We start from the raw sequence: 27,232 nt of genomic DNA on the forward strand, positions 1-27,232 counted from the left end.
ACGCATTATACTGCGATATGGATAAAACAATTATATATTCTGAATTGCTTAACAGTGACAATAAAATCACATATTTGCTGACTTCTTCCTCCATATATCTAAACATGCAGTCAACAAAAAAACTCACAATCATATCTGCACATCACTTTCATATACAGTAAATAGCAACACACAATATAATGCGAAATCGAGGCACACATTCGCATTTTACCAATACACGCACATAAGGCTATATGGATAATTATAAAAAAATAAGCACAACATATAATTCCATAGTTTTTATTTTTTTCTTATAAAAATATGCCTTAGATTAGCATAAGCTCATATATGCACTAGGGTCCTGAAAAATAACACAGAACGAATAACGATAACTACGTATTATACTTGTATGGAGAGAGTGTCCTTATTTCATACTTTAAATAATTTTGAGGAAATTTAATAATAATTAAGGGAGGGAACTCTTTCTCATTGCCTAATGTTCAATTGTCCGCCCTTCTTTATTTTGGCGCCTTTCTCACTTGTTCTTCCGTTTAAATCCGGTTCGGACGCGTGTATGTATTAACCTAAGATCAATAAAGTGTTAGTGGTAAGATCTGACTTATTGTTGACCACAACCCTTTTCTCTGTTAAGTACATATTTCAGTACATGTAATTTAAACAATGTATATCAGAATATAATTAAAATAAGTCACAACATAACTATACTGTATTTAAATGCACATCATCTTTATAACAAGTTCCAGTTATTTGACAGATTAAAGAACTGTCTGTCCGGTTTTTTTCAGCACCGTGTTATTGTAAACGGGATCTTCTAAAAATAAAGGAATAGGGATTTAGAAAAAAACCGTACATTTCAAAGCAGAATGAGCGAGTGAGGTAAACACAATAAATGTTAATTTTAAAAAGATAGCGTAAGGCCGTAATATGCATTCACTGTGCTACTGTGCATACATTACCGTAAGCATGCATTTTATCCAGTTTAATACACGTAATCATTTTGGCTTTGACAATTCAATGTTACGTATCACTACTGTCATTCTAAATGGATGATCTCACTTACACTGAAAATGCCAGTTTTGCTTATGTAGTGGATCTCCCTTCCAGAATGTATAATACGTATTTGATGTCAAGAATGCTACGCTTAAAATAGCAAGCACTAGATGTATTTATGTTGCAGTAGATGTATACTAGCATACATAATTCGTACCTCTCCTAACATTCTCGTAATAAGCATGTGACTTTTGATTTAATTCCTCCAACGGCGTGTACACGTGCGAGTTCTCGAGTCTGATACAAATATAAAGGACAATAAATTGAAATATGATTAATAGATATGGTAATGTTAATAACATGATTTTAATCAGCTATAAACTAACTACTTAAGTTGTGATATTGATTTGTTTTAGCTTTCTATTTGATTCAAGTACTTATAGTATTATACAGATTTGGTATTAACTTCTTACCCATTGTTTCCAACAGCTGAAAATTAAAACATAATAAACAGTTATTTTATTTCAATTTCCAGTTCATATTTTAATAAACCGTAGCATAGTCACTAAATCAATAATTTTAGCCTGTGCAAGGTAAATAGGCACGCGGCTATACTTAGTAACAATGTCTTTGGCCGTTACCCTACAGATCCAAAGATACGTCTTGACGTAAGCCTGTCACGTACGTTGCGTATGTTTCAAAACAAAACTTATCTCCTAACTCAATTAAGACTGGTGCCATACGTTACTTTTCTACAAAAAATATAAAAAAGAGAAAGAGGGTACCATTCTTAACTCAATTTACTAACTGCACGGGATTCATCTTATTACTGTTCTTTAGTAAAAGTGGGATACACTTTGATAACTTCATTTATTTTACCTCACGTGACTTGTCAATGTAGAATTCTAATATACACAACATATAGCCAATCCGTACTGTTACCGTTTCACTTAACGATTTTCAACGTGTGATATGATAATGTTACCCACTGTTGGTCTTAAAATATAGTTCTTGCCTTCTCAAGCACCTGGGCGGAATAAGCGCTTATAAAATATATTTGAAAATCCGTGTAAGTAGACGGTAAAATCTAAAAATAGAAATACAGATAAACTTTAAACAAATAGTCCAATGACAGTAACCTCACAATAACGCGGGAAAATTATAACTTCATTGTTGTTATGATCTTGTTGACTCGGTTAACGCCTCGGTTGTAATAAACTTTGCCGGGTTAATATTATATGCTATCACCCTCCATGATATTTGTAAAGAATATAATAATGCATCTTTTCATTGTCTTGCTACATAAAACACTTTGTCGAACTGAATTAGGTCAGTAGGAACTAACAAACATCCACATTTTTAAAAACACGTTTTTTGTCAAACCTGGTGAATCTATAGTACTGAGAAGTAATGTTGTGGCTACGCCCTTTTGAAATTTAACAAATCAGGAACACCGGAACGAAAACAATGCATACTTAATAATAAGTGAATATAAAAGAAGAAAAGAATGAAAGCTTGTCATTGTATTACATGGATGTGTAAACCTACTTAAAGCATCGTAAACCGGCTTCTCTTTTGTCGCTGACACAACTTCGTACGTAACGGCAGCGTTATATTTCGGGTTGTCAGCACCCTGGCTGAAAATATATTTTAGTGTTAAGTTGATAGATCTCTTTTAACGCTCCTTCATTGCTTTTAAAATGCAGTAACAGGTGAATTTAACATAAACATGTTAAGATCTGGGCGCACTGCATACTGATGAACATACTGTTATAAATAGGACCAAAAGGTAATCGCTATTCTAGGTATTTAAGCTATTGTTTTTTTTTGTGAAATTTGAACAGCATAGTACATATCAAATAAAAATCTTTGAAAACATGTTCTGTTTCTCAGAAGGTACTTCCTACTGTTTTGATGCAAATGTCCGGGCAAAAAAATGATCGTAACAACGTTACAATAATCTAAATTTAAAAGCTCTCAATCCTGACATAAAGAATAATCCTGAACTTGAGAATCCCTAATTTGCCCAATTAGAGACTGAACACTTTCAATTCTTTATTTTTCGTCAATTCAAGAACCATGAAACTTGATTGAACTTTCTGGCTTGTTATAATACTTATCCGAGATTCATAACCAATAAATAAGGTAACCAAGTTTGAAGTCAAATGCCATTAATATGAAGTGACATTGGACACGTGGTTATCGAACATGGGCGATATATTCTGCTCATAGATAAACTGTCCAATTTTGTTGATGATCGGACAAAAGCTCATCGAGTATCAGCGCGGACAGTTTGGAGAATTCAAGGTCCATAACTCTGAAGTGACTAGGCGGCACAGCTGGATATCTAACAAGGCCGAGATATGCTACCCAATAACATACTGTCCATTTTTGGAATTACTCCAACAAAAGTACATTGCGTTACAACGCGGACAAAATAAAGTTTTTGTAGTTTAAGCTATTCAAGAGCCATACTCTGTGACCTTGGCGACATAGATGCTAAAATACACTAACCAGCATATTCTGCCCAGAAACATTGTGTCCAAGTTTTGTGATGACTGGACAAATCTCCTAGAGTAAGAGCGCCGACGACTTAGTGAACGGCGCGCGCCGCCTGTCCGCCCGCACGCAGCAGGTGAATCGATAATACAAACCGTCTTATGACGGGCGTTCAAAAAGAATATTTAACATAACTGATAGAAACAGACATATACAATGATTCACTCTAAAAAGTAAATAAATAAATGTAAAAGTTTTTTTTTGTCAATAGAAGTAGAAACTTACCCATTTTGACCTGACTGTATATCTGAAAATATATGGAGACATTTGTTCATTAATTATGTTTGTGATGCTCCAATTATTTGTCAACTAGGACAGGAAATTTGAAAGAGTAGGTTTTATTTGGGGGACGGAAAACCACTTTTTTAAACTGGAGTCCAAAATACTTCTGATTAAAAATAATTGATAAATCGAGCCAATACTATTTCTTTCTAACTCATGGCGTTTTTGATAAGTTCTTACATGAATCAGTTATTACTTACGCATTGAGACAAATATAGATGTATATTATCCAGGCATGGTATATGGGTCCGGGTTTTCATAATGTAATATTGCATAAATGATATTTTTTGGCACAATTATGCAAATCAATAATATATTTCCTGATAATAATCTATTTTATTATAAAATATTCAACGACACCAATATAATGTATATTATATGTAAACTACGAGCGAAACGAACGAATAATAAATGTAATGGAAATTTAGTTTGAGAACGAAGGTTAGTGCATATCGCACTCTTATACATCATGCCAATTATGTTTAATTACATTTGGATGATTTTAATTTACTTCGGTCAGAATTGCACTGGTCTATATGTTATACAAGTATACATATAGCTACACTAAAGTGACAAGAAACATGAAGAAATATCTGATATTGGTCGCGTGAAATGTTTCATATTTTTATTTTAAGAGAAGTGTACACTCAAAATACATTGTACACAATGGCATTCTAATTTCGATATATTCGCGTTATGGTTGAAAAAGGGTCGAAGCACACGGAACTCATGCCCCTTCCCATTTGTCAAATGATAATTGGTCTACATTTGCTATGGGTGATATTTTGTATGCATTCTAAGAGATTGATGGTGGTGGACGATTTATTTCTAAATGACTCATTTAAATATCTTTATTTATATGTGTTTATTTTTGTATGGGATCTGAATCCAGTTTACTGTATTAGTGAAATCATGCCTATCTACCATCTGTATTGTTTGCACGTCAGAAATTACTTTTGCAACAAGGTAAACTATTCTTGCTACTCAATTTAGAGAAAAAACATTGAAACTAAGTAAACATAAGTTCGGAAGTAGACGATGACTGTTTTATTTGGTAGAATGTTTTTCTTTCGTTAAGTGCATATAAGCTATGTGTCTGATATTTACGATTGCAAAAATACCTTGGTTACATACAAAAAGAAGAACCCGACTTTAAATATATGCCGACTGGAATACGTCGACAAAAGGTATAAAGACATGTTGCGTATTGCATTGGCTGTTGCTGTTTGTTTACAAAGTTTGATCTCTAACAGAACTGCAATACTCATAGTATACCTTTTTTTCTCGATAAGGAACAGTTCAATGTGTTCTTTCGCCCCAGAAATAACACTAAGACGATTACAGCAACAACTACCCCGAGGCTTCCACCAACTACACCACCAATAATAGGTGCATGCTTTGGAGGTATGTCTTCTGAAACTATAAGTGTGAATTCTAATGTAATAGAATCAATGAAGATAACAACGCCCATCAAGCATGATTACCCTGTATGTGGAACATGTACCACATTATTAATACAACTTCATGAATTTAAAAACCTATCCATCATATGCGTCAACATGTTAAATAATCAACGTTCATGGATAAGAAAAATCCGCTGTCTTGTAAGTATATAAACTATGAAGAATTTAAATGTTTAACGATTTTTTTATAATGCTGTTGTTATATACTATTGAGTGAGAGTTATAACTATAAATGTTTACATTAGTAGATCATAATTCATACGTTGGTTGTATGAAATGACTATGTCTCTGATGTTCATGCTTTGCGGCTTTATATTAGGTTTGGAGTATAGAAACAATATGTTTTTTCCCTTAATAATTCCTTATACCTGGATCCCGGACCCCATTGATTGTGACAAGTTTCCCTTCTCCTAATATCATATTTTAATTTCTACCCTTCTCAATGTTTTTCAGTTATTTAGCGGAATAGTTTAAATGTGTAGCTAAATCTTATTCACGGTCATACCAAATTGTATCATGGGTTAACATATCAATTCAGTAATTTTAAAAAACATTTTGTTTTGAAGTCGTTTTAACATGGAATACAATACAAATAATTCAACTTACTTTTATCCGTTACAATTTCTATTGACTTATTTTCTACACAAGGACCAATTGGGTTCATTGAATATAAGATTACATCGTAGATTTGACCGTCTTCTAAATTTGTTAGTTCCGTATTGTATATCAATGTTTCTTTATCTTCTGGCACATAAATAGGAAAGTATTTTGAGTCAGATCGCTTCTTGTAAAACAGAACAAATGTCTGCTGAAGTCCTCCATTAAACCCTCCATTCCACTGCACTGTTGCCAATGTAGTAGACTTTGAAAGCACGGTAAAGTGTGTAGGACACCGAGGCACATCTATTCAAACAAAAATAATTGCATTATGTTACCACGCTCCAGAGACTAAAGTTTTTATCATAATTGCGTATAATGTATAATTAGGCTGTTTAAACATATTATTATACTGACGAGGTGACATTGCAGTTCTAGGCAAAATTAACGTCGCTGTGCGGGGTACAGTATTGGCATATGTTTATCTATGTTATACGTTAGCATCATATATTAGCCAACAGTATCAAATTTACCTTGAGGACCTAGGTAAAAGAGTTCCTGTAAAGGTGGTTGTATTCCATTCGAAACTTTCAAAATGTATAAGTCAAAATCGTCCTGTTGAATATTCAAAATGGTTAATGATGTGAAAAGATCTAGTGATGTGATAACATATTTGTCCCCATGAACTATGTTATACGATGTTCCATTCCACATTTGCCATTCAAACATCGGCGGTGGATATGCAACCGCCATAAAGGAAAAAGTGACATTTCCGTGCACGGTTCCAGTTAAATTTCGTCTCAAATAATCATGACTGTCGGATGGTCTAGGAGAGCCTGTAACAGACGATATCACTTATTGACTTAAGCATTGCTTGAGAAATAATGTCTTTTAAATGTAGACAAGATTGCGTCTATACATGAAAAATGCAAGTACAATATTAACGTGTTCTCATTTCTATACAAATTAGTTTTGATGTATAGCAATCTTTGTCATTGGCATTATTTTTTAATGGATTAATTGATACTTTATATTATTATAAAATACCTACATCTCACTAACAACTGCAACTCTTTAGATGGCGCTCTTTCCATATATGTGTAGTTGTTGAATGCAGAACAAGTGTAAATAGCAGCATCAGAGCATGAGGCATTTTGAATTACGAAATCTACATCGAAAACATTATTTCTCTCCATTAGAATCGTTGCCATGTTTTTTTTCTTCAATCTAACCGTAGAATTTGGGGGGTTGCTTATAACTTCACATACGAGCACAATGTGGTCCGCCTCATTGATTGTTACGATGTTTTGGTTTGGAAAGGCACTGACGTCAAATCTTGTAATCGATGTATTGTCTAAAATAGATTATAACACTTACATTTCTATAACCAAACACTACATATTTGACTCTTAATTACTCGTGTTAGGCCCGTATTGGTCGTTCATAAACATTTTAAGTAACTATGGTCCTACCTTAGTTCATCATTCCAAACCCTTTGTGTGTAAACACTTATTCTTATTATGTTAGTTTATTCACAAAATCAAATAAATTCCATCAGCTATTAGATCTCAATTTTATAAACTTCAAATGTGGAAATCAACCATAAATGTAATTAATTATTTGCGAATATAATACTACGATGAATCAACAGGAACAAGCCCACATTTCAAACATTTAAAATGAGGCCATGTTTAAAGATGCATGGTGAATGTCTAACATACTATTAACAAGAGGCATATGAGTTCAAAGCAAAAATCTACACAACTAGACCACGCATGCACAACAACATATTTATAAATAAATGTTTTTATTGTATATAACTATAAAGTGTGTCTACTCAGTTCACAGACGTTTATGGATTTATCAAACATAGCAAAATACACAATACAGGTGACAGGCAATTAATTGTTTAATCATTGCAATCGTTACATGAACATTTCAAATGTACTGGGATTTTTATAAGGTAAACGTCTATATTGAATGTATTTATATGTACCAACTGACATGTGCTTTGTTAGTTACTTTTGTTAATAAATATCATCAGGTCTAAAGCCTTGATGGACTTAACTAAACTTTATAGAATTTAATGCAATGGAAGCCCTGCAGCCGAAATCTAACTTTGATATACTTTAATGGTTCTGTTAATGTAATGACAATTTTGGTGACACTTTTCAACATATACATTATGGATTTGTTGTGGTTTGTGTTAATTAACATTAACATTGCAATATATTTATGTCCCAAATGTCTGTTTCTAGTATAAACGAGAACTTAAGAGAAATCTAAATATATAAAACGAAGAAGCACTTCAACGTTACGTATATTGCACGCACTATTTTGCTTGCAAATTAAAATGATGTATCAAAACTGCGTTTTTATTTGAAATGTTACTCATTTTATTACAGAACGATTAATGTGTTTTTAAAAATAAAGTTGAAATTAAGGTGCATGAATATACATATACAAGAAACTGACTCTAAATGTTGCAGCATGGTAACGCCACAACTCTTAAATTTTGGAAAAGTGCGCTCCAAGCTCTCATAAGGGATCAAATAAAGCGACAGCCAGTGAGTCATCGTCAATTATGCATCATACCTTAAAAGTATCATAAATTACAAATGAATTTACAAACGTTGAATGCCGAACCATTTATATGTACCTTCTCATATATGAGGCAGGACATATGGCATAATTGAGTTGGTAAAGGGGGACTCGTAGGAAGACGACACCGCCTGTCAATTAAAGGTTCGACTCAAAACAGAATGAGTAAAGATTGCGTTGATTAGATCTAATAAAACTGAACTTCAAAATTAACAAAAATATTGTTTTCAATCGACACATCTCTTACGTATAGCAATACTTACACCAGACGTTAATCTCAAAGTCCGATGTGTCCCTCCCAGTCTGTATCTCTGCTCCAGTAGGATCCATCGAGTTCTCGACTGTACATCTGTATAAACCTGCGTCTGCGCGGTTGATTGAGAGGAATGTATGAGAGTCCCCACTCCAAGTAACACCGTCAGCGGCTCGTGTGATCATTGCCTTTGTTGTTCTCAGGTTTCCGTCAGTATATTGACATTGAAGGAAATAAGAACTTCCTTCTACTGCATTTCGTCTGTGTAAAGTCAGAAGCTTTGGAGGATCTGTAGATACAATAAAATTAAGGATGTTAAGACCACCTTGAAATAGTTGCTCCTACTGTAGGATTAAGTGTACTCCTTGCAAAACACGTCCTCATAGTATTAACCTTTGCAGTTAGCGTGTCTTGAAGCAACTGACCTTGGACAACGTTCACTCTTCCTGTTCAAGTGAAGTTGGCCAACGGTTTAGAAGAAGCATTGCATGCATTTCAATCGCATCATACCTGTCAATAGTGCTCGACCGTTCTGATTGAATCCCTTTAATCATTTAAACAATTATGACTGTGGCACGAAGTATTACTAAAAATGCATAGTGTTGAACATTAAACTCGACGTGAACTTCAAGATGAGAACGATAAACATTGAAAGCTATGGCTAAGACACTAAAAATTTCTAACAAGTCCTTAATGCAGAAATTGTTCTCAAAGCGTAATACTGGGCTTTGAGATGAAGGCACGCATTATTTTTGCAACACATCTACATGTGATACAATACAATGGCGTTAGAATGATCGAAATCCGATAACATAGTAGTAAGTTACGGGCTAACATAATAGTCTTAAATACCACAGTGACTCTGATATTTATAAAAAATAAATAGTAAATAAAAATCAGTGCATTGTCGTGCGTGGCATCCGTAGCGACGCGGCGTCATCGGGGTTACGCGTTTGTTTCAAAATAATAATCGTTTATTAATGCATGCAGACTCCTCATATTGTGCTCAAATTGGTTTTTGCCAATGAATAAAACCGATTGAACCCAATGTAGTGCCAATAGGTCAAAGGTCAATGTCATGCTGACTAGTAAAACGTGTGAATTGATAGTTGATGGGATTCAAATTTCGTATGAATATTAGTCAGAACCAGTGCATGACTTTTTTTGATGCTCTCGTCGGAAGGTCCAATGTCAAGATCAAAATAACCTTTATTAGAAAATGGTTTCTGCTTCTTACTATTTACAGTCACTTCACTAGCTTTATTTATTCCTGTTTGATCCACGTTAACTTCCGTAAATTCTGTTGGAATGTGACCATTGATCGAATATACATAAAGTTTTCCTAATGTTTTGTTTTTCTGTCATTGTTCTTATTTTCTTTGTTGTCTATATGTTCATAGAAACAATTTGATATTTATGTAATATAATAACATCATTAAGAAGAGCCTTCAAATGCATGTGCATGTTGTATGTTGATAAACGTTGTATAAAGGTTTAAGGATGTACTTACACAGCACGGTTATTGCTACCGTTGATGAAATCATAGCAACTTGGGCATTTTTACTTTGGTCGGATGGTGTCATAGTTGTTTCTACGGTACACGTGTAGTTGCCTTCATCACCAATTATGACTCCACCCGGCCAGTTCAAAACAGAATCCGTGCTCACTACATTGAAGCCCTTTCTCCAGGTAAAGTCGCTCGTAGTGGGAGATGGGTTGCCGGAGCTGTCACATTCAACAGTTTGTGTACTGTCTCTAACGATCCTGATGCTATTACCAACGTCAATATTTGACACTCTAAAAAGAGGTGTAGATGGCGGATCTGAACATAAAACATATATTTTTCACATTGAACTCTTTATTGCAAACAACCAAATAGATTAACTGAACTTAATTTCCTTTATATCGTTTTCCGCAATACTTTTAAAAGTTAACTGATGGGCGTTAATTGTGAACAAAATTGTCCGTTATTAACGAAGGAGACAACACGTCACTACACTATCATGCAGCAAATATCAAACAAATATCAATATGTCGTCATTTTGCATTGTTGAGAAACCAGCTTGGTAGTCAGTGTAGGCAAAGTGAGACGTCAATGGTAGTTTTAACCGGTTTGCTGGCATCCATACTTACACGTTACCAAAGATTTATCAATTAGTACACAATCAAACATTTAGGCTTCACCAGTGTCAGTATTAATGGAAGGCAACACATTATGAACTAAAAAGAAATAATTTTAGCCACGAGTTAAAGAACTTCAAGTACTCATTTACAAGATACAGGTACCATCTTGCAATGATACATATTTTCAGAGACTGCAAAAAGGCAGTTCATTTAAGGAATGAAATTTGAGGTGTAAATATTACAAAAAGGAACGTCATTTTATTTGTTTAGAAACGTACAGTAGAGTGTTAACATAAGACATAAGAAGAGCATTTATCATAACTTCTTTAAGAAATATAATTATGTAAGATCAAGTATGTATTAATTGAATGACAAAAATCTGTAAACAAAAATAAAATTATTTAAACTTACAAAATATATTAAATTTAAAGTTGTTCACGTACTTATGTGAATTAGACTATGAGAGCTTACCATCGTAATTGCCATTTATATGGATTCCTATTCATTCACTCACGACCATTTTTGTTATGTATTTCTTTTTTACTAATATATGCAACCTGAATCTGTTCTGTAGTAAATGACATATTGAATTCTTATATTATGTACATGTTTTTAATGTTATGACTTTATAGTTTTTGGTCCACGTCTATAAAAGTTGTGTTCTGTTCAAAAACGTCAACTTAGACAATGCTCTAAAGGAAAATTGCAATTGTAGTATTCGTTTTGTTATATACAACGATCTAATTTAGGTTTACTTTAATCTGCAGTTTTGCTTAAACATAATTCACTTACATAGAATGTTAACGTTGATAAAAGCACTCTTGGGCTGATTTGGTCTGCTCACATGCAAGGCTGTACACGTGCATCTGGCGTTCTCATTTCGCCGGGCTGTCCACTGTACTGCCCTTTTTATCGTACTTTCCTGTACAGTAGGATTGGACATCTGGTTGTTAAAGCAGCTCCATGTTAGAATTGCCAGTGGGTTGCCACCCGTACTGCTGCATGCAAGACTTTCTGTGCTGTTTTCTATCATACTGTAAGTACTTCCACTGGCGTATCCTTCGATAACTGGAGGGTCGGATGGCGCGTCTGAAACAAGTATTGTTGTAAGTAAATTATTTGTTTGTTAACCTCCACTTAAGAGCTATCAGTAGGCTTCCGCCCATACAAAATACGAACTTTGAACTCTCAATGTGATTAAATGACAAACATCGGGACATTTTAAAACATAATTATTTATTACGCCTTAGAACTCCGACCCTACAACGGTTACTTATAAAAAAGTTTTTAACTTAAAGATGCACTCTTACTTCCAAATAAGATTTCCACAATTAATAATATTGTTTAGATATTCTAAAAAGGATGAATAAATGTCGAGAACAATGGTTCTTATGAAGAATACCGAGTTTATTTGAAATTAATGACCATAAAACACGGGTTTTTACCTTATGAGACAAGAGTAGACCATAGTAAATATTTTAGCATTCACCAATTATTTGATATTTTTGCGCGCTTTCTTCTATTACAATATCAGTAATTAGTATATTCCATAAACGCATTATTAAGTAAGTAGTTAAACATTTATCAGTCAACATTGATGTTTGTTATACATGTATATGTATTGTTTTTTTAATAAGAGTGTCACTTTAAACAATGAAGTCTAAAAGATTTTCATCGTTATAATATTAGAGGAGACAAAACATTCATAACATAACTTCTCAATCAGTGATAATAGTTTTGGTTATTGTTCTGCATCCAATTTTGTTTTCGTGTTATAATACACTAATAAGATGTTGGCATCATCCTGAATGCAATACATAGCGAAACTTTCTTTCTATAGGGTTTCTACCGCATTTTTAAAATAGTTTCAAGAAACCTCCAATGCCTCTCTATGTTTTTGAGTAAAACAGAAAAGAATAAAAATTTCTACCTATGTTTATAGTGCAATAAACGCCAGATGGCAAAATAAACATGTAGTTACACTGTTAGTAGCTGGGGATATGTGATATACACCCCCAATGGTTTCATACCATACGGGAGCGAAGCTTCTAACAGTATAGCGAATATATCTCACCGATACTTTTAATTATAAGATTATATTAAGATATAATGTATTTGTTATGAAAATATTCGTTGACGCGTAAACATTGTCTTAAAATTATATTTTAAGAAACACAAAATGTTTATGTAATCAAGTTTGTTTGGAACAAATACAATAACATTATAAATACAGTAATAAAATTGTTTAACAGCATAAATATTTTCTCAGTTAGGTAACGGTAAATATAACTGTTCATGAAAGATTTATCACAGACTCACAGTCAACTAATGTAATTATAAGAAAAACAACAACAGTTTAACATTTAACTGTATTTAACACTTAATTTTTAACAACTTCTTAAAGGTAACTCCTCAGCACATTTGCAGATTTCTAGTTGCATCGAATCGTCTCTTCTGATTTCAATTTTAACAGTTTATAACACTTGTTGTGCTTGCAAACCTTTTTAGTCGCCATTTGTAACCAATGAGTCATGTTAACAGTCGGTTACACTCAACTGATTGCTTGAAAAAAATATCCCATAACGTGCATGAGTTAGCTCCCCTTCAGTGAAAAGATAAGCCGAGAGAGAAGTATACAAAATATTCGGCCGCCATTTTTTACGTCTTCCACGGAGTATGAAAGTTACAGGGGTGGTATGAAACATACTGGACATTACAAGATGTGTATGGATTATACACGTCGTGCACGTGACCGATCTAGGCCAATAGCGTCATTCATGTAGGAGGTGAGATATTGAATGACACGTGTGCATACGATTTGAAAGGCCATCAGCTTCGAGTGAACGTTACAATTAAATTGTTGGTTAAATGATTATTATTACAGTTTAAGTAGGCTTTTTTGATGTAGGTTTTCATTGTCTTCGATGTATGTATAGCGATGAGTATATACACATATATAGTATACGGATCATCAATGTATTGAGAAGAATGAATTGCAAAAAAATGCTGTGTATATCGCTTTCCTACAATGCTTTTCTATGATAGTTCCAAACGAGTTCGAGTTATCGATCCTTGTTAAGGAATGTTTGACTTAGAAAAACATTTAAAATGACCAACCTATGTAAATATAGAAGTTCAATAAGTTGTATATGTTGTAAGACAATTTTGAAAATGAGATCAGGTAAACATTCTTTGGATATATCACTTACATCTGACATCAAGCATTTTGGTCGCTGACACACGCTGTATCCCGGCAACATTACTGGCACTGCAACATATTCTCAGTTGATTATCTGTACTTAAAGCGGTGAAAGTCAGGGTACTTTCTACTAGCTTTAAGTTGTCCAAAACACTGACAGTTGGGCTGGAAACTGAAGATACTATCTCCGTGCCAGACTGAGAGCACGTGTTCCCTGTCACCTTGAACCATTTGATCGTGGCTTTGGGAAGTCCACCTGATGTCCTACATATGAACGTCTCAGAAGTGCCAGCGTTCATCGTCACTGTGGATTCGGTGGGTTTTGTAAGGCTCACCGACGTAATGGGGACTGCAATAAATTAATTACGGTATATTTCTGCCATAACCTGCAGCGATACGTATCTTTTTTCTACCTGTGTTATAATATATAGTAACAAAGCTAATAAGGTGACTGGCTGTACCATACGATATCGGCTAGCGTATGCTTAGCATTTTTTGTCCGCAATGAGAAAGAGTAAACCCTCATGCGAATTAAACAGCGCCCTTTAAAACTGCACGTAAAAATAGATTTGTTTGATATTGAAAGGTTTTTTTACAGTCAAGGCATAACCTTATTTAACCTCAATCGTTTAAAAGAATCCTAATTAGTTTATTTCGTGTTTGAGCCCGATTTAACAATTGTAGTTTGCGATGGAATTGACAAGTCGACAAGATAGCTCAGTTAGTAGCACTTCTAGCTGTCATTCCGGGGTTCAATAGTTCAAGCCCCACACTTTGTAAATGTAGCATGTTTTGCATGAACCCCACTTGTTTCGTAACGAGTATTAGTCAAATACAGAGACACTGGACATTGAGTTATCATATACGTATTTTAATTGCGTTTAAATTGAAACAAAAGTTGGATATGTTTAAATTATGTCGAGAAACATTAGTTTTCGCAGTCACAACTTTGCTTCATATTTATATATTCTAGAATAAAAATGGGTTCTTACCTTTTTGGAGTTTACTCTTGAAAATAAACTTAGAACTTCGCCAAAATATTAATTTAATACTATTTACATGGACATCAAAAGTTCAATACCTCTTTCTCAACAATATTTTAGAGATTCGAATTTCCTTAAGGAAGACGATCGCCGAAATCAGTTCAATTATAAATATGAAAAATATTGCTTGCAGTTAGTGGCTATAGTCCGATTGGACCCGTTCGCTGTGACCGTTTGGATAAGTTCATTGTTGGATTCTATTATAGGTTAAGTGTGTCATTTTAGAGTAACTTTTATCCGAAATCATTTTTTTTTTAATTTTTACAGAAAAAGTTTAGGATTTTATAGAAACTTCTTTATAACCGGAAAAAGTGCTCGTTATTGTGGGGTGTATGGTCTTTAAATGACAACAATTCTCCCAGTATAAAGAAAGCTATCTTTAAAGAACCTACCTGAATGGAGACCGTTTGCTTACATTTTTACCACTTTATTAGTTTTTACCACCATGGCTAGAGACATCCAAGAAAGCCTATTTAAACCAATTCAGGGATATTGAATGACGCTACCGAGCGATGGTTCGATCCATTAAACCGAACACTCTTTTAGGTCACTACCCAATAGGTTTTGTAAGCAATAACACTTTCGTGGTATTAGGCTGTAGGCCACCGGTCCTACATACTTTAGTACCGCAACTTGAAATCAAGTATCGTCAGATATATTTTTTGACATGACAAGAATTAATGCGCCGTGGTTTCAAAATGGGACGTTTGGTATCATACGGTTTAAAATAGTGGGAATAAAAATACCACTTTATTTAAAAACGTTCATAAGCTTACAACGTTAAATTGAATTGGTAAGTCCATAAATCTTAAATATATCTTGATGAGGAACCGAGGGAAGTAGGTTATAGAAGCAAATTGCACAAGAAATGGAAATGTGTCGACTAAAAGCGTTATTGTACGTACGACAAATAGTCAATGTACTTTACACTAGCAATACACTAGCGAGATAAAAGCAATGTTCATATATCCCAGTACATAAAGGTTTATCAGTTACTGTTATGAAACTTGCTAATTGTATTAAACATCCTGAGTTTACATTATCTTTCTTCGGTAATGACGGGCACTTAACGGTTACAGTTTTGGGCCACACAAAATATTTTTCGGATTCGGTCCTTATTGCATGTGAGCATAAATAATTGTATACCGTGTCGCCTTTCAACGCTTTCAATGTGTTTTATAACATTGATGCAAAACGTGACTTCCCACAATATTTTGCGCTGTAATCGCGCGAAACTTTGAATCGATCATTAAGGTCCTAGCTAGAAATTGAAAGAACCATTAGTACCCTAAATTGTACGCGAAACCTGACCGATTTTCATCTGGTTTGAATGATATGTTTGACGTTTTCCTTCTTAAATTAAGAGCTGAATTAGAGAACATTGTATTTTCCTGTCTGTGAAAAACAGGTTACTGTACCATACAGCATTAATAACAGACAGGTTACGAAATATTCAAATGGTTTACGGAGAACAGTCGAACAATATAGCGTTACTGGTAAATAGCGTCGTCACAACAGTGTCGTCGTACGATTGGCAGAGACTGGATGCACACAGCGATTTGGAAATCTTGATCGGTTTAAAAGCTAAAACAAAGGTATGATATTTTACAAAGGCTGAGTCACCCTTTTCATTGTTCACTTAATGCATACGATGCTGAATTGTCTACATTAGTTCACTTTCAAATGGATAAACAGCCTTAGAACAATTATGTTGTTCGAATTTATTAATTACTTTAAGCTCTGAATATAATTTTTTAACATTATCTACTTCTAAAATAAAGTTTTGAATTATTGAGAATGCCTTGTTCTGTTTATTTTTTCTGTATAGGGTAAACAGCAATTGGGAATTACCTGATATGCGTCAATGTAAAATATTCATTAATAAAGCTTTTACTATTGCATGTGACCATAAGTTCTTTTGGGAGGGTCCGAATGTTGTACACGATCAATGAAACTCAGATATTTTATGTGATTGCTTGGGTCACAATTTAGATGAAGCAATCAGTAAGGGAACATCATGCTAGGACGATTAACAGACGAACAATATGATATCTGAGAAAAATATGCTCCCCTTCAGAGAGGTGGATGGCATCCTACCTGTTACAATGAGGTTGATGGACGCTACTTCAGTTTGGTTGGTTGTTACAAGGACCCATGTCCATGTTTCTTCATTGTTTGTCCTGTTGATGTTTCGAATTGTCCATTTCAAAGTTCCATTTGCACAGGAATAACTGTATAGAGCAGAATCGATATATCCGAAGGTAGAGCATTCCGGCAAGATAATCCTGCCTTTAGTACGTGACGATTCGTTCCGATGTGTAACAGTCAAAGTTGTGTGAGATAAATTCTCACCAGCCTGTAGTCCTGTGTAGGAGCATGTTAGTGTTACTGGGGTGTTTTCAAGGGCTGGACTGGGTCCGTAGGTCAGGTTCAGGGTGAGGGTATCTGAAATACGAGAAAAAAAACAAACATATATTTTGTACCCTATTTTTTCCGTATGTATATTACCATATTCTGGCCATAAACAATTGTAATCCGTGTTTCTCAGACTGTCTTTATATGTCAACTAAATAATAAGCTATTGTATAAGTTCGCTTTACTAAACCATCTGTTTGCCATAAGCTGACTGCCCAATTAATGAAAATCGAAAATAAATAAAAACTACTTTAGTGTTGATGCAAATAACTTTTTGCTAACCAGTGTAAATAAATAAATAAAGTAATTAAAGCATGTGAGTTTGGTTAGTGGTCACCAAGCCGGACAAGTGGGTTTTCTCCGGGTACTCCGGTTTCCCCCACAACACAAGACCACACTCTCGCGCAACATCGTGCCAGCGAGAGTGACTTAGTATAAGCTATCATAGCTTTCTTCACAATCGTTGTAAAATATATAACGTTTAAACTAAAGTAATTAAAGCAATCAATGTATGAAGGTATGTGTGCATGATATTACAAAGTGTACCAGTGTCCAACCAATCGTTTGATGTTTGGAAGGAAAAGTTCACTCCAAGTAGATATCTTTTATTGTTCAAAAATAATTCAGTTGCATTTAGTTGCCCTTCAGAATATGTAGTGTTTAAGGACATCACGTCTCGACTGAACACAAAGCATAGCGTATGCAAAAGACTTAAAGTCTATGGCGTTTGAAGAAAACGAACTGATCTTGCGTTCGGTATCCACCAACTGCAATGCTAAGTAAGGTTTAAGAAGAACCTTGGTATAAACAGGCGCTGTGTTGGCTAATAATAATAAGGTCCCGTTACACGAGTACGGTGTGCTGTATTTTCACTGTTGGATATGAAAAATGAAATTGATAGCCTTATAATAAAACTAAACGTCATTTTAGTTCTTAAATACTTAAAACGATTAGGTAAAACAGAAAAATGAAGAGCGTTGTCGGTAAACAGCGTTCACACAAAATTGGCATTGGCTGGACTGAAAAATGTACGCGGTTCAAAAAGATCAATTGAAAAGTGAAACCGAAAGTACATTTTTATTTTGATGTGTTACAATTTGCATTGCCAATATCTACTTAGATAAACCTGTTTAGAAGCAGCATTCTTATCGCATTTAATTAGGGTCATTTTTAATTTTAAATATAACTGTTTATTACACCTCAATTACATTCGTAATGCAAATTCCCAAACGGTATCGGTATATATCAGTAGTGTCAAAATTTCCTTTTGTCCACAGTAAGAAAGTGTACTGTCAAACAAAAACTGTCTACCGATACAGACATTACTGCTGCCCATTGTTCGTCGAACTGAACAGAATCATCGCTTGACACCCTGCAATATGAAACATATTTCGGACAATTTATTTACATCAAGAAATATAACTTGTACAGTAAATCAAACGTGAAGGGGGTGTTTGTAAAACTTTAAAACAAATTACGACTGATGTATCCGGAAAACATTTACTGGTAATATAAAAAATGGCATTTCATATTGTGTCTACATTGTTGCTAAGTTTGACGAATATATTGCTTCCGATATATTTTTACAAGTACCGCTATATATTACAACCATATGGAAGCGTATACATTATATATTGACACGTTATTGCGCGACATGTTGCCATATATTTGCCGACACTAAACTACAACTGTTGAATTGATTATGTCGAAAAAGAAACAAACTTACTGTTCACACCAAGTCGAGTCGATATAAAACATATGTAATCGCATGTCTTATATACTGATGATGTGATCATGAAACATGTTACAAATATTATGTCGATTTGTATATTAATTCTCTGGATATGTTGACTTAAATTTTGTCGATCAACTAGTTGAAACTTTTTCGGTCGACATCATTTTTGTAATGTCTTCAACTAGTTCCGTTAACTATAATAAGTCGGCATTCCCTGTCAATAAGTTAAAAGTCAAACTTTTATTTTCGAATCCAAGCTACCTTTTTAAACTTGAACGATGTTTTAGACTCTTGACTTTTTTGAAGAATGTTATAACAGAATGAATTGTATTCAAAATTGCCGCGTTACCTACCAAGCTTTTATCTTTAAAACCTCATTGTTGGACATGCATCATCATCCATAAAATAATCAAAGCAGCAAGATCATGGTAGCCACAAATCTATTTAATGCATTATAATATTACTAACCAGAGTAGACCACTAACATCATCACGAATATCACATTCACAAACATCATGTCATGTTTCATGATAATAATGACACACTTGTTTGTATAATCCTTTTTTTCACTTCAGGAAGTTTAAAACAGGTACATGTTAAACTATCGTTGTTTAAACATAGCTCTCATTTACTACATCCTGTTGAGTGTTAATGTCTTTATCAACGTATCATAAATAGCTACTAATGTTATTTTACAATAAAAAGATAAACAAGTCAAAATATGTGTTTAAAAGGTTTAGATTTCAAAAGGATCATTTTTGTGCAGTTCTGTATTTGCGTTTATTGTTTACATTGTTTAGCCAATAACTTTAATTAGAGAATCGCTAAAACGCCAAAGAGGGTCTAAACAGGAAATCTAGATTATCGAAAAAAAAGAATAAATCAAATAATTTAACAAAATTAGTATCTTTTATCAATTTTTACAATAACCTGAAAGAAAGAAGTTCATTCAGTGTCTTTTAATCTGACGTTTAGCATTGATTCGGACTTGCACATGTTTATTTTCCAACCGCAAATAAAATAAAACAAATCAGTTTAATTCGAGTCACGTTGAGTTTAACAGCGATGTATAAATTTTATTTTGAATTAAATCATTCGTATTTGATATTTTAACATTACTCACTAACACATTTTATCAATCTTTGTCTTAAAACGATAATCTGATTCTGAACAATCATACAGTGCTATCTCTTCCATTTTTATACAGGGTGTCTGTAGCATATTGCACAATGCGTACGAAATGCATGGTTACATTGAATATTGCACCATCTCGGATTTGAACGTTTCCAAGGAGGTTGCCTTGTCAATATGCTCCGGTAGCTGGTTCTACAGGCGTATGAAAATGGCAAGACAGAGTAACAAAGGTAGTATCAGAAAATAACTTAATTATCGCTGGTAATTTGTTTATTAAACATTTATTTAAATGGCGAGGGGTCTCCCGACAAGCGATGTACATGTATATGATATACCTGGCGTGGGTTTCGCGAAAGACTCTATTCTGTGTATCTACCCAGATAATTTCGGCGCTGGAAAACGCGAATCTCAGATATTTCGCAAGTAATTGAGTTAGATATTTTCGTAAGGTTAACACGGTTAAATAATTACACCCCCCCCCTCCCCCTATGTGCAAATCAATTGTTTTGGGTAGCTCTCAAAAGGACATTGGATTGTTCAGACCTGCGGAAACCTTTCCATCCGCTGCCCCCGAAGCCTAACCAGACAATTTGTCCGCGGCAACCGCAGGTTTGGCGAGCCCGCCCCATCTCATGTGCGTAGTGTCCCGCGCGCTTAGGCAGAGAGTCGAATATAACCCATATATATATATATATATACAAGATTAATTTTGATGCAAAGCACCAAAGACGTCGCGAATGTTTTTGAAACATGCCTAAAAGAAAGCAGATGCATGAAATCAGGATACCATGTTTGAGTCACTTGGCTATAAACATTCTTCAGTTATTGAACGAAATCAGAATTTCAGCTTAAGGTCACCACAATCTTGACTTTTGACCAACAGACATAATAATTAGAAATTTACAAGATACAATATTTTTTATTTAAAGTCGGGTATGTGATGACAAGAAAAACATTAGCTAAATTAGCTATTTTCTGACATCAATAACAAACATACATAACATATCAAAAGTTAACAATGAGCTTGTGTCCTGGAAGTAAAAGCATATAGTATAAAATGGGTACAACTATTGGAACAACTATTTACAAAAGCTCTTCCTTATTAATCTATGCACACAATTACAAAAAGTAAGATCGATTAGAGCACTGAACACAGCAATAACATCATTTAGTTTTTTTTTCGGCTGTACGGGCAATCCACACGTGCACGGCTCCGTTAGTTGACATACCACTGTCAAATGGATATCTCTTTCAAGAGTATAACGAAAAGGATAATCGTTTACATTTAAATAGCAAAATTGTGAGTAGAATTATATACATGGGAATAACAGAATGGTATATTGATGTGAAGTTGGTAAATGTAATAATTAATATAACCGGCTTCACGCCCCCCCCCCACACACACGATATATATCCTTCCAACACAGTATAGAATTAACTTCCCCATCAACCCCCCTTGAGCACTCTAGTGTATGTACTTAGTGTAACAAAGTCCAAGTTTCATAATTATTACATTTTATTTTTGAGTTGGATGTAATGCAAGGGAGAAACAAGCAAATCAGCTTTGATGTTATGTACAGAGTTGTCTTTCTTAGTAATTTTAAAATATAATTGCTGTGTGGTCATCTGTGACTATAATCCCTAAATTGACATTTTTGGTGGGAACACTGGATCATTCGGTTCTTTGTTTTCAAGGCGAACACATCATATTTTACTATATCTGTAATTGCTGGAATTGGCGGGAAAAGATATTGAAGGTTAGTCTATTAGTTATACTTCTAGAACCTAGTATTTCTAGAATATTGTTATTAAGAAGTGTAATTGTTTTAATTACATTTGAGCAGCTGTATCTAAGTATTTAGTAAGTTGGAAATATGATAGTTATAATATTTCTAAAAGGTAAAGATAGTGATTCAACCTTGCATGTTAATATTATAAGTAATATTAAATAAATCCACTTATTTTAGAATTGCGGCACCAGTTGAATGTATGTGTCAGGAAGAATATAAAGGCAGTTTGGCCTACAGCTGGTGAGTTAGATTATATGTAATGTGATGTGAAATGTGTTTGTACCTGTTTTGTATATGATGTTTGTATTGTTTTAATATGATTATATTATGTAATAGTATGGCCGCTAGAAAATAGTATTAATTATGAGGAATATTACTTCTCAAAGTATTATAGAAAATATACTGAATTAATTGTTAACTCTTGTGTGATATGCTTAAGTTGATGTTTATATACTTTCAGAGCTGTGGATTTATAATACATGTAATAAAAGCCCCTAAAGACTTCCGACGTGTTAATCAACTACACTGAACCCTAACTGCTGAGTTAGACCGTTAATATAGTCGTGGCCATAAGAAAAACTACCTTATTACAACGTGGCGCCCAACGAGGGACAGGAGCCAGAACAGATCATCGTTTGAGGCCGAAAGTGGTTCGTAGCCCAGAATCTACCATTTCGTTGGGAAACTGGTTGACCCCACAAACATATTGTGAGAGACATTTTCATTAGTGGTTGGAGTCGTTGCGACCCAGGGCAGGCGTGCATTTGTGATACCATTCCCTTAAGGACCGGAAACAGTTTGAACTCAGGACGTGACTGGTGTGCATCTGTGATACCATTCTGTTAAGGACCGGAAAGAGATTGAACTCAGGACAGGACGTGACGTCATCAGAGAATCATCATCATCTTCATCCATCCATCAATAACCCAGGATTTATTGACTGTAGGACTTGTTATATGTGTGTGAACATTATGGAAGTTGTTATTTTGTGATATAGGACATTTATTAATATATTCTAGTGGCCAAAATACAACAAACTGTGAGTACCATAATTTTGTGTAAAACATAATTTGTTTGTTTTTGTTCAGTTAGAATTGTGCATTTTTCATAGCTGCAGAAGTATAAATTTTAAGTGTCATATTGTCGAAAGAGTGATCACATACTAATGCTCTAAAGATATAATTAAGCATCTATTTTTCATTAGATAGTCATTCAGTACAGCTATTTTTGATTTCTTACGTTTTAAATATTATTAGATTGATAAAAAGATAAGCTTACCTTCTACTCAGGTGTTAACAAACATGTATACACGGAAGATTATTGTTTAGCATCATGTAGAATTAATCTTTAGTTAGATAACGTTAGTCTGAAAAAATCCTTCATTCACACGGTTCTTTGTGAACACTATTTTTCTCATTAAATATCCATTAGACAGTAAAGTTTCCGACTGTAAACAGTATCTTTGAATGAGTTAACACTCATTTACATGTTTGGCTGGTGTAAATCAAACGGTACTTTTGTTTCATTGACAAATCAATACTCGATACACAATTTACGGAAAACCCGTGTGTCAGTGACGTAATTGAGCAAATTCTGATTTGATTGGCTGTTTGGGAGGGTGTGTGCAGGTCGAGCATTTTGATTGGATGACCCTGATATTGACCTTTACGATAGGTTAAAGTGCATGACAGACATTTTTGGGTTAGGAGAATAATTTGTTCAGACATTTGACATGATTTTTTATTTGTTCACTGCAAAATTTATAATAATTTCTTGAATCATTATTAGGATATTATCATATCTTGAGTATACATTATTTAGCAACTAAATTTCAGGCAGTTGAATTTTAATTACACACCTTGTTGCCACTTTATATTTTTGACAGAAATCAGCTGATTTGGTTATTGATTGGGGACACTGATAAAGTTGAATTTGGATTGTAATATTTTTCTGCAATTATTATTTGCATGGATAGATGAAATATTTATTTAGACTTTGTATTAGGTATTTCGATTTATACAGTTAAAAACAATTATTGTTGGATTTGTGCATTTGTGGAATAGTTCATGTAATTGTTCATACTTTGAAATTCCATTTAAAATCATTTGACTTAGTGTTTGTTGTTTCAAATTAAGTTGATTATTAACGGCATATTCTTAAGCAGTGTTAGATACTCATGTTTGTCTGACTTAAATACTTAGATTATAGTTCTTACGGGTGACTTTATTGTTTAGACATTACATTTCTTTAATTTCATTTTGACTTTGAAGTTGATTTTTTTACTTAGTTTATTTTCAATTATGTGTATTGTATATTTTGATTTTTGAAAATTGATTGCACACACTTGTTATTTTTATTTTTTTTCTTACTGCTTCTGTCTAATATTTATTCTTTAACACATAGAAGAAATACTTTATTTAAGTTATAGATTAGAATTGATTTTTGATGTGAGAATATTTGCTTATAATTTGTTTGCGGCATTTAGTATTGAAGTGATCATAAACCATTGAACATAGGTTGTGCTGGAGATTGATATTGATTTGAACTTTGAACTTTTATGGTGATTAAGTTTATTAAACATTAAATATGTCACTGGAAGAGGATAAATTAAGAATAGCAGCTGGTGGTATGGAGAAAGATAGTAAGGCAAAGCCTGTAATTAAGAAAGATGATGAACATGAAATTGAAGAGGCATTGAAGCTATTTAAAGCATTTCATGAATTGAAACTAGATCCAGGGGTGAGTGGCCCAGAGGATTTAAAGAAGTTTTTGACGGAATATACAAAGAGGAGTAAGGAAGACAGTAATGCAGCCCAGCAACAGCAATCAGACCCAGCATCCGGGAAATCGTACCAATTTCCAAAATTGTCATTGTTCTCCGGTGAAGATAATAAGGGAGAAGTTTCGTGGGATGCATACAGATTTGAAATTGATTCCCTAGTAAAGGAGAAGACTTTTAGTGATGAACAGTTACTTTTAGGTATTAGAAGGAGTGTTAGGGGTACCGCTAGTGATATTGTAAGGAGATTGGGTACAGGGGTGAAAGTGGTGGAGGTTTTAAAGAAGTTGAATTGAACTTTCGGAAACATTGAATCAAAGGAGTCATTGATAAGGAAATTGTACTCCTGCTCTCAAGGATTGGATCCGGTGAACATATATGCATCAAAGCTTGAGGATTTATTTGCACAAGGAGTTGAACTTGGAGCTGTACTGCAGGGGGATGACATCTTATTGAGAGAACTTTTGTTTCAAGGATTAAGAATTGATTTGAAACATGTTGCCCAGTTTAAGTTTGAAACCATCAAAGACTATGATAGATTTAAAATTGAGCTGAGGAAACTTAAACTGAAATGAAGTGTCAGACCAATCAGACAGAAGCAAAGAAGACTTGTCATGTGGCACAGAACGCTCCGTCAAAACAAGAAAAGGACTTACAAGAGCTCAAGGAGGACATGAGTAAGAAATTTAATGACACTTTAGACATGTATAAGCAGCTCAACAAAAAGATTGATCATTTGCAGCAGCAACAACAACAGCAGCGGGATAGTCCAGAACAACAACAATATCAACCCTGCTATTTTGGAAACAGAAGATATAGACGACAGTCAGGAAGCTTCCACAGAGGTAGTGGTAGAGGCAGAGGAACTTACAGACCTGGACGCCCAATAGGAGCAAACAATTACAGGGGGTGTTGTCACAGATGTGGTGGACATGACCATTATGTGAAGGACTGCATATCAGAATATCCTCGGACGGAGCAGACAGGGGATTATAGGGGCTCTTGTCATAGGTGTGGTGGCAATGATCATTATGTAAAGGACTGTACAGCAGCCTACTCACGGACGGGACAGACAGAGAATTTAAACGCGTAGGTGCCTTGTGTGATGGACCGGACCAGGGCACAAAGAACATTAAGGAGGGTCCTGCATTAGTAGGGGAAGCGAACATAACAAAAGATATTATAAATGAAAAGGAAGTAAATGCTTTACTGGATACAGGTTCTTCAGTAAGTGTTATTGCACAATCATATTTTGAAGAACATTTTAAAAATATTGAATTAAAACCAGTGACTGAAATCTTAAATATTGAATGTGCAGGTGGATCTATGCTTCCATACTCAGGATATATTGAAGTTGAAGTAAATGGTATTGGCATTCCGGAATGTAAGAAGCAATTAGCATTATTTTTGATATCACCAGATACAAAATTTTCCAGTTCAACACCAGTCATTATTGGAACTAACATTTTGCAAGAATTTCAAAAGGGTTGTAGACAGAAATTTGGAGAAAGATATTTACAAATAGCAAAGCTAACATACCCTTGGTACTCTTGTTTTAGAACTATAGTGATTAGAGAAAGAACATTGAAGCAGAATAAGAATAGATTAGGAATCATCAGATGTGCTTTACCACACAAGTTGACATTGAATCCGAATCACACCATGGATATTAAAGGTTACGTTGACAAGAAGATTGACCATAAACCTACAGCAGCCATTGTATGTGGGACTGATAAGGCCAGCCTACCAGATGGTTTGGAGGTTACACCCAGCATCATACACTATTCTTACACAGATGCCAATGAAGTTATTATTACCATTTCTAATCATTCAAGTTGTCCTATTCATATTTCACCAAAGGCAATTGTATGTGAGATACAGCCAGTAACAGTCACTGATGAAGTTTTAAATAAGATAGAAGAAGAAGACATAGATCAGAAGAGAAGAAAGATAGTTGAAGAATTGAAGATAGATGAAGATAATGTACTTAATGAAGACCAGAAACAGAAATTGAATACCTTACTTTTCCACCATCGTGATATATTCAGCACTAGTGATACAGACATAGGCAGATGCAATTTTTTCAAACACCGAATTGAATTGATAAATCCTTTACCATTTAAGCAGAGGCACCGTCGAATACCACCTGCTATGGTAGAAGAGGTCAGATCACATTTAGAACAGTTGTTGTCATGTGGCATCATACGGCCATCAAAGTCACCATGGGCTTCACCAGTAGTCTTAGTTAGAAAGAAAAATGGAAAATTA

The 27,232-nt window shown here is 34.3% G+C and overlaps 1 protein-coding gene across 1 annotated transcript; it reads right to left on the reverse strand.

Annotated features, from left to right (window-relative positions):
- Positions 1-281: 281 nt before the first annotated feature.
- On the reverse strand, positions 282-19,863 carry LOC128238737 (hemicentin-1-like). Its single transcript, XM_052954935.1, has 15 exons — positions 19,730-19,863; positions 17,209-17,556; positions 14,079-14,417; positions 11,662-11,958; positions 10,256-10,567; positions 8,756-9,034; positions 6,943-7,245; positions 6,425-6,727; positions 5,901-6,197; positions 5,107-5,250; positions 3,775-3,796; positions 2,539-2,627; positions 1,464-1,479; positions 1,208-1,287; positions 282-811 (listed from the first exon to the last, which is right to left on the reverse strand). The coding sequence occupies exons 1-15, from the start codon at positions 19,788-19,790 to the stop codon at positions 756-758; spliced, it is 2,946 nt and encodes a 981-aa protein (XP_052810895.1). The 5' UTR covers positions 19,791-19,863; the 3' UTR covers positions 282-755.
- Positions 19,864-27,232: the final 7,369 nt, after the last annotated feature.

Source organism: Mya arenaria, chromosome 6 (assembly GCF_026914265.1).
Source record: "Mya arenaria isolate MELC-2E11 chromosome 6, ASM2691426v1".
Lineage (NCBI taxonomy): Eukaryota > Metazoa > Mollusca > Bivalvia > Myida > Myidae > Mya > Mya arenaria.

What these genes read in the sequence shown, in the direction of transcription:
- LOC128238737 (XM_052954935.1), bottom strand. Translation starts at nt 19,790, where the DNA reads ATGAAACATGACATGATGTTTGTGAATGTGATATTCGTGATGATGTTA. An exon ending in TATCAACGTTAACATTCTAT is followed by an intron (nt 10,568 to 11,661) that starts GTAAGTGAATTA and finishes TTTTATGTTCAG; the next exon opens with ATCCGCCATCTACACCTCTT. An exon ending in TTCCTTATCGAGAAAAAAAG is followed by an intron (nt 3,797 to 5,106) that starts GTATACTATGAG and finishes ATATATTTTCAG; the next exon opens with ATATACAGTCAGGTCAAAAT.